General features: G+C 39.0%; 1 protein-coding gene across 1 annotated transcript; it reads left to right on the top strand.

The window, feature by feature from the left end:
• The first annotated feature begins 2,256 nt into the window (after positions 1–2,256).
• On the top strand, positions 2,257–8,631 carry STEAP1 (STEAP family member 1). Its single transcript, XM_009947136.2, has 4 exons — positions 2,257–2,355; positions 4,456–4,968; positions 6,457–6,621; positions 8,386–8,631. The coding sequence occupies exons 1-4, from the start codon at positions 2,263–2,265 to the stop codon at positions 8,629–8,631; spliced, it is 1,017 nt and encodes a 338-aa protein (XP_009945438.1). The 5' UTR covers positions 2,257–2,262.
• Positions 8,632–9,157: the final 526 nt, after the last annotated feature.

Below are 9,157 nucleotides of genomic sequence, written 5' to 3'. Positions count from 1 at the left end.
CACGTGGCTGCAACCCCTATTTCCACAGATGAAGCCGTGCACTCATTCATGCACACGCTTTTTTTTTTTTTCTTTTTGTTTTGTCTTTTGCTGCATAAAATATTAACACTGTATTTAACGTTGTATTAAACATTGTTTCCCAAAAGAACAAATAAATCAGCTTTTAGGATCAGCATCTGGCATTCTAGCTCATGGGGTTTTTTTTTGCATCATGGTTTCATTTACTACATCCTCATCAATACAAACCTTTAGGTAGAAGCTATTACTGCCTCCTTATTTCTCAGTTTTCTAAATGAAGAGCGATAGCAGCGTGAGAACCAGGCGAGTCAAGCTTTTCCACACAGAGCTTCCCAATCCAAAATACACTTTTGGATCCCCGAGGTAGCATGGCAGTCGGAAGAGGAGAGTTACGAAGTGGCTGGGATCGCTGTGTAAGCTCATGGAGATATTAACAGTTGAAAGCTCAACAGAGAGCAGTACAGAGAAGAAAAAGCAGCAAAGATCTGAGCCACAAGCTGTTTTAACGATTTTAACGCAGTTTCCTTACCTGAAAGAGTAAACAGTCAGTCTATAAGTTTATGTCCTTTTTTTTTTCCGCACCAAACTTTAAAAATCAGAGGGTAGGCCTCAAAAACAGTGTGACTGCCCTTCATATTCTGCGTTCTTTTTAAAATAGGTCCAGAACTCACTGTATTTGTCACCATTTTTTTTCCAGGTAAGTACATTATACTGGGTTCTGTTTGTAACTATTCTTTGCCATTGTAACAGCTAGAAATACAGTATATTAAAACACATAAAAGTAGAAATTCTTAACTAATTCTGGGACTGCAGGAGCTGAGGTTTTATGAAGGTACCTGATACCCCAGAAGTTGTGATAAAATCACTGGAACTAGCCCTAGGAATAGGGGGGGAAAGTAGAAATGTGGCTTCATCAGCCCATGCTTTCTTGTGTGCAGGATATACAAACCATCCATTAGCTGGTGTAGGAAAGGGTTAACGGCCTGACCTTCAGACAGAAGCTCGAGTTGACCCTACTCTGCAACACTTGGCTGAAAGGTTATCCCCAAAGGGAGAGCTTGCTAGCAGGAGGGAAAAATCCAAAGAGAAATACTTAGGAAAAGAATACTTTGGCTTCAGGAGTCTGGTGGCCTGGCAGAAGCAAACCCTCATGGCAGACAGTATGAGACTGTAGGACTCACCCCCTGAAGGGACCAGACACAGTAAATACAGGACAACTGTCAAAGTCTGATTTGTCCGTACGTTTTCCCAAAAGGTTTATGGATATAAAATAAAACAGTTTCGTATCTAGTAATTCAGCTGTTCATAGGAAGGTATGTGGTGGAGCTGCCTAGGCACTGTCTTAAAGGCAGGCACAGAAAGTCACGGTGTGGCGTGGCACCCTGCACTTCCAGTGCTGTGGCACTAGTGCCTCTCCTCCAGCAGTGTGCGACAGTGTGATGCACACATGGCAAGTCCTTGTTGCAGGGTCCTTGCCGACCTTGTAGTTACTTTACAGCCTTGAAGATACCATCTGTCCTGCTGTCCTAGGATTTTCAGAAACAGCTCTTTCAGTTTATCCGTTCTCTTCCTTTTTTTTTTGTTTTTTTTGTTTTCTGGCTTCTGATCTCTTATAGTCCTTGGTAGCTTAGAACCATTTCTGCTGGTACTTGTGGGTGATGAGTATTGCCAATGTGCCTTGGAACAGCATGAGAAGCTCCAGCTGGAGTTTCCTGACAATCTCGAAGGGAGAATGCACCTCTAAAGCCACAGAGTGACTGCCAGGTAGACCAATCCTAAAACCGAATCCTAAGACCTAAAAAAATATTAGGAAAAACACATTTGCATGAGTTTCTTGCCTCAGCAAGTCCCATGAATTTACCAAAATCCATCTTAATAACATTTTACATGTTATTTCTGTAAGCTGTTTCAAGCTATATTGTTGCAATTTAAAAACTTTCAGCCTGAATTAGTTAGTTCATTCCACTGGTGACATCAGCACATAGCTTAATTATTATTCTTCATCAGTGATTTTGTTCTGTTGGTTCATATCCTCTCTTAGTATCTGCTTCACTTAAAAAACAAACTGAGCTTTACTGTTCTCTTCTCAGAGGATAGACGTGACTCCCTAGATTATTGTAGCTTCCCCAGCAAGTGGGCAGAGAGGGAAGAAAAGATTGTGAGAGAAAATAGGCTTCAAAGTTCCAGTAGGGCATTTCAAAATCTGTTTTACATTCTGTGTTTGTTTTGCAGGGAGTTTCTGCAATGGAAAAAAGGGAAGGTGATAATCACACCATTGATCAGAATGCAGGTCAGAGCATCACCCCAAGAAGAAATACAGGGAACCTTAGCAACTTGGTAATGTTTCTGTAAAAAAGCAGCTTGTATGTCACACAGAATATTGCAAACTTTCATTCAATTTTGTCCAGAAACACTGTGTTCCCATCACACTGGCATATCATCAAGTCTTGTCACAATATTGACATGAACAGATAAAAAGATAAAGAGCATCTCATTCAATTTAATCACAGTCCATGCTAAGAAACAGTTTGGGCCAGCTAAAAACTACACGAGGTTAGTTGCTAGTTGCATTTTACCAGATGAGCAAAGCTCTGTAGAAATACTTTGGGACTTTTATACAGAAATATAAAATTTATCTTTGGAGGAACCTTCATCATTGGCACATCACATTCAGTAAGTTTTCCACATCACACAAAAGGGTCCAGGAAGAAAATCCACTCCAACGGCATTTGCAACTGCTGATGCACAGAAGTAGTTCAAGCTGCAACTTTGTGTTCTAATGTGAACTGCCACACAGGCTGTGAAATATTGAATTAGGCTTTACAGACTGTCTCTTCAGAAAACGGGTATCTCTGGGTGAATCTTGGTTCAGATGTGAATCTCCACTTGTGTCATTTATACCAACATCCAATTCTGCAATGCGTAGACTACACTTTACTTTTTTCACAGACTAGAGGATAAATGTTACTTAGGCTACACCTTCACTGTTACAAAGATACACTTTTATCATCAGATAAACACATAACAGGTATTCAGCTAAAAAATGCTAATGAAGACCGTGCCCTTTAACTTTACTGTGAGGCACCGTAGGCAGTCAGACACGTGGGAAACAGGCTCCCTTGTCCCCAGTTAGGATTTTAGAGCAAGACAGCAATGTATGTTTTGATCTCTCTGTTAGAACAGAACACCTGTTGTATCACTGAAGATGAACACAAGACTTGCACCCACCCATGCATTATTTACAAGTAATACCTTGTTTGAATTGACTGCTTAATCAGCTCCAATGTAATATTTGATCCTTAAGAATAAAGCCAGATAATATTGCTGAGACAGGAAGATCTTCTGTATTCTAGCAGAACACCAACTTTCAGCTTTCAAACTACTAATATTTGCCTTTCTCAAAACAGACAGTGCCATTTTGCTTTCTGAAGGTCTGGACATCTGCCATATCGGTCGTTCTAAAGCTGAGCCATTGCAGCATCAGCTCAGTATTACTTTATATTTCACTGGAATATTAAATATTTACATGTTCATTACCTACTATTATCAGTTATCAGTTCTCCCCCCAAGGACAGCTGTCTGCTGCACCAAGTGCAATGTTGGTACACATGCTTGAATTTTTTTATGTATACTAATCATGTTCCCCTTCCATGAATTACAACTGTGGGACTATCTTTAAATATCTCAACGTAAAACAGTTTCTAATATTACGCTAACATTTTGCAGTAGATTAGCTCCTTCTAAAGCCTGTGATAATCCTGCCAAGATCTGTGAGACTAGAATCAAGCCATGCCTACTTGGCAGCAGAAACTTCATGTTTTTAAACTGAAGTGACTCAGTTTCAGAAGTTTTCATAAAAGTTAAGAGTCACTATTACATTTGTGAAGGAGAGGAAGAAGACCATGGGACTAGATGCTAGAGTTGACAGATGTGCAGCTGGTCTAATATGCTGGATTCCAAACATTTCTCTATTCCCCCAATCAAATGTCATTAAAATAGCAGTGGCTGAATTAAATATTTTATTGTCTCAACTCTGGATTCTGGTTTTGTGCATATTATTTGGGGTGCATCATTAAGTCTGTAGCTGAAATTTGACATTTGAAATCTGTAGCTAATATCATAGGAAGCTGTAATGTTGCTTCACATAATGTAATCCACCTTCCCTTGCGGTGCAGTTAGCTCCTTGGAATTAAAATCTATTTTGAAATCACCACAGACAATGAAGGATGAATGAGAAATCCATGCTAAAAGTGCCTTGCTCAGCTACTGACTATGCTGTTTGAAACGTTATGTTTTCAAGCTACCTTGTCTTTAATAGTGTGTATGTTTGGATATGGTTTCAGTACAGTGTAAAAGCTGTGATGGCAAATACTGTCATTACTGATGTTTTTAATCTTCTCTTGAACTCACTTGGTATTTCTTATCTGTCCTTTCCAGAATGTAGATATGCAAGTCACCAATCCACCAGAAGCAGCTGCACTTTGTAATTTACATCAAGCACACCATTTTGGTGAGTTTGAACACTCTTCAGAACAACACTGCAAGCAGGATCTCTTCCCCAAGTGGCACTTGCCAATGAAGATAGCATCAGTGATCTCATTATTAACATTTATTTACACTTCTATGAGAGATGTCATATACCCTTTTATAACCAAAAAGGAAAACGTTTTCTATAAAATTCCAATCCTTGTCATAAACAAAGTTTTACCAGTGGTTTCAATTACCCTTTTAGCACTAGTATATTTACCAGGAATACTAGCTGCTGGTTTCCAGCTGTACTTTGGCACCAAGTATAAAAGGTTTCCCCGGTGGCTGGATAGATGGATGTTGTCAAGAAAGCAGTTTGGACTTCTCAGTTTCTTCTTCGCTGCAATGCACGCCTGCTATAGCTTATGCTATCCAATGAGAAGATCATACAGATACAAGCTGCTGAACTGGGCATTCCAGCAGGTACAATGGGCACACAAATGCCAACCCTTCTGTATTCAGAAAATCCTTGTTTTGGTCATTCAAGCAAATTTGAATTGGGGGGAGGGCAATTTTAATTGCCTCCGTTTGGTTTTGAGGCAGATCTCCACAGAGCACTGTTAAGGGATGGAGCAGGATGTAGTTGTTAAAGCATGTAATAGAGAGTCAAGAGTCATCAGTGCTGTGCCAGTGTGTATTAAATAAGTCGTCTTCATTTGGCATTTTTTATCTCTCGGTAGAATGCGCATAATTAATTATACCTGCCTCACAGGAACGTTTAAGTCTTTGGCACACTATTAGTTTAGTGTGGATTAATCTTCTCTGTACCAGTTGAATCTATCTACAAAAACTGAGCACACACCATTTCTAGACATATTCTTTGTAAAGTGAATTAGCCAGCAATGAAAGAGGGCTGAGCTAAATCACAATAATCTCTATTTGCCAGAAATTAGATTTGTGAATACTGATGGCTCCACAATTGGGCTGATGCACATTAACTTGTTAAAAGATAGAATTTTAATCATGCTTCTGAGTCATAGGCAATAATTGGCTGGCAAAGCTCTCTAAGGTCTTCTGTGACTAGAGAGTTCCTAATACTTGCGTATCGCCTTGAGTGCCGTGAGTATTGCAGTATATGGAGTATTCCAATATAAGGTACAGACTGCAAATGTACATTTTTCTTACCCTCAAAATCTAATCTAGAGTTTTATTAAAAGCAGTGTATGATGTTAGCAGCTTCTGAAGAATTCTGTAAACAGGCAATCTACCTTTTGAAAACTCTGAAATCAGCCTTACCAGTAATCTGACTTGAATAGATTACCAGAAATTTCCTTGAGATTCCAGTCCTCAAGATGAAGAAATGATCGTATTTGGGGCATATTACACTATGGTGATCACTGACAGCATCAAAGGGCTGTTGCAAGTACTCATAAATAAGAGAAGCTTTGACATCAGCTTATTAAAACCACAGCCTTCTCATCCATACCAACTGTTGTATTCAGTGCAGCTGAATGAGCCAAGGTGGTGTTTTTAAAAAAATAGAGCCAAACATCTATCCTGGCAGGATACCATCATTAAGAATGCCTGCTGAATTAGCTCCCTAAAATAGTGCTGTTAATATATTTCCTGTTGTTATAATCTCCCAGATGTGGTATTTAGCCATAGATGGAATTTTTTTGTCAAAGAATAAGATTTCTCCTGCTGTGAAGGCAGGCTAACAGGCCTCAGAACCCGTCTCTCCTGGGCCAAGATACTGATGAAGTCTAAATTCCTCTCACTTAAAGCCTACCTTTGCTCTACAGATACTAGTAGAGGCTTTGTCATCAGAAGTAAAGAGCAGTTACATCCAGAGACATTCAAACAAACAAAAATACTGTGTTTCTTGAACTGAATATCATGAAAATAGCTATATTTCACAGAAACAGCTAAGTGTGCCAGTGTGTCATTTTAAATATGGTGTTCTTTTGGCAGGTCAAACAAAAAAAAGAAAATGCATGGATTGAACACGATGTTTGGAGAATGGAGATTTATGTGTCTCTAGGAATTCTGGGACTTGCTTTGTTGGCCTTGTTAGCAATAACATCCATCCCATCTGTCAGTCACACTTTGACCTGGAGAGAGTTCCACTACATTCAGGTAGGCATAAATGTCATTACTGCATGTCATTCGTCCTCACTTGTGGGACTGTATGTTATCAGCTAAGACCATTAGGACTTAGAAATATCAAACACAGAGGAGTTAGAGAAACCAATCTAAAAGTTTGTTCCATACTCTTTAACTGCTTTGCTCATTTAGTTTGCTATTTTGTCAGGAGAAAAGGCTGTCACGTTCAGGGTATGAAGTGGGAAGACAGTTCCAGACCACATTTTTGCTCCTCTGACCTGGTGACCAGCAGCAGTTGTCCCTTCAGGACCTGTTCTTAGGTGAAAGACCTCTGATGCTGAAGGCATTTCAATCATCTTCTGGGCATCTTATGTTTCAGAAATGCCCTGTGTCCTGCTGAATTTGGAGTAGGCAGTATTAAACCAGCCAACGCTGTTCCCATACAACATGGGATTCCACTATACAAGGAGAATTGTTTGTTGCTTCCTTGGAGCTGTTTTGCCTGAGCAGTACCGGGTGGCTGGAAAGTCCAGGAGAAGGCTTCTGCCCAATAATACCTGGAAATGTTTTCCATCTGCAGCATTATTAGCTTCATAACCCCCTCCAAAAAGGTGTATTCTGAAAAAGAGACATCTTAGAACAGATGCACAATCAAATCCAGCCAGTCCTGAGTTTGCTACAGATGTGCTTGTTTCTTTCACCTAAGTTTGCTCTTAGTTCTCCTGTATTATACACAGTAATGATCAGGGGTGGTTCTGCTGACATCACTATGACCACACTAGAGTTAAGCAAGTGTTGAATTAGGTCCCTGAACACCAAAATCTGAAACTTCAGTGACCTACTAAGTGCCTAGCATTTGAAAATTTGATCTGAATTTGAAAAGTAGAGCTGAAATGTATCTCTGCCTACAATTAGTGATTTGAGATTCTGCCCACTTTATGAAGTGCATCATTTGTAAGAAAAGTTTTCAGCTCTACAGAGAATCTATATGGACAGTCCAGCGCATGATTGCTTTCAGTATTAAATTAGCATGGTGAAGAAACACAGAAGAGTAATACTAATATATTGGATTAGTTTTATAAACAAATAACCTTTGGACTTGAAAATCAGATTCTGTAGATTTAGCACTTGGAAAGGCAGTGTTTGACTTCACTGATGACTAATTCCATTTTTCTAACAATATCAAGATTGTTATGCAACAAGAAACTCAAAATTACTGGTAACCCTAGCATAAAATTTCCTTTACTCCTGAATTTCATATGCATCCCGAGCCAAATTTATCACTGCATGTGGCATAAAGACTTCGGTTTCCTGTAGTTGTGCAATTGCTTTCGTCATAGTACTAGACTTACTAGAGTTTCTGATTTTAATTGACCTTAAATTTTTTCTTTACAAACAATCAGTTAAGCCATTTACAAATCTGCTTTTGGACTCATAATAATTTATCACAGAGATAAAGTAATTTAGGATACAGATGACATCTATAAGTTGAGATACTGAGAACTGACCCTTGTTCAAGAATAGCCTGTAATCCATGATCTCTTCTGTATATCAGCTAAGTATCATAGCAATAGTTGAAAAATGGTGCCTCATCTGTTTTCTCTTATGGTGGCATAGAAGGCTACACTTAAATTCCTGAATTATAGTTCTTAAATTTTTGTTCAAAGCCAATGGTCTCTTCTCTTTGACTTAAGTCTGTTGGTTGAGGCCCTTCCTGATTTCCACATTTGCTTAACAGAGTACTTTTTTGCCAAGTTAGAAAAAATAAATAGCTTACTATTTTCTTTCTCTTTTCAGAGCAAGATGGGATACTTAGCTCTGCTGCTGTGCACTGTTCACGCACTGGTGTTTGCTTGGAATAAGTGGGTCGATGTTAACCAATTTATCTGGTATACACCACCTTCATTTATGGTAGCAGTTCTTCTTCCTATTGTAGTTCTGCTTTGTAAATGCATACTGCTCCTCCCATGTTTGAGGAAAAGGATAAAAAAGATCAGATGTGGTTGGGAAGCTAACACACAAACCATGACTTCCAGACTGTAGATCAAATGTGGACTTTTCCTGCCTGTGTATGTAAATACACTCAAGGCCATGAAATGTTCTTGCAAGCTCTGTTTTCATATTTTCCATAGATGTTTCTTTTTCACTTTTCATTTTGACTTCAGGAGTATGGAATACTTGATGCAATCTGGGCCTTTGCTAAAACAGAAGGTGGAAATATTCATTTTACACTTTAATGTACTCAGTGTTCTGGTATTTGATCATGTCTTTCTTCTGACTCACTGCTTTTAAAATTCAAGAGCTTCATTGCCTCAGTTGTAATTCTTTCGCAGACAAAAGCGATCATAAATCATTGCTCCAGATGACCAGAGAAAGTAAAGAAATGATTACACCAGCAATGCTTTCTGCTTTCCACAGCCATGTTTGTTCCTTCATTAAATCTCAGTATTATAATGGAACAACAACTAGAGTATTATCATCCCGTTTCCCTAATCACCTGCATCCTTATGTATCACTGCAGAATGGGGACCTTGGCACATGAGCCAGGCAGAAACTGTATATTCCTACC

The sequence above is a fragment of the Leptosomus discolor genome, chromosome 6 (assembly GCF_034619465.1).
Source record: "Leptosomus discolor isolate bLepDis1 chromosome 6, bLepDis1.hap2, whole genome shotgun sequence".
Lineage (NCBI taxonomy): Eukaryota > Metazoa > Chordata > Aves > Leptosomiformes > Leptosomidae > Leptosomus > Leptosomus discolor.
This window is presented reverse-complemented; position numbering and strand designations above follow the sequence as displayed.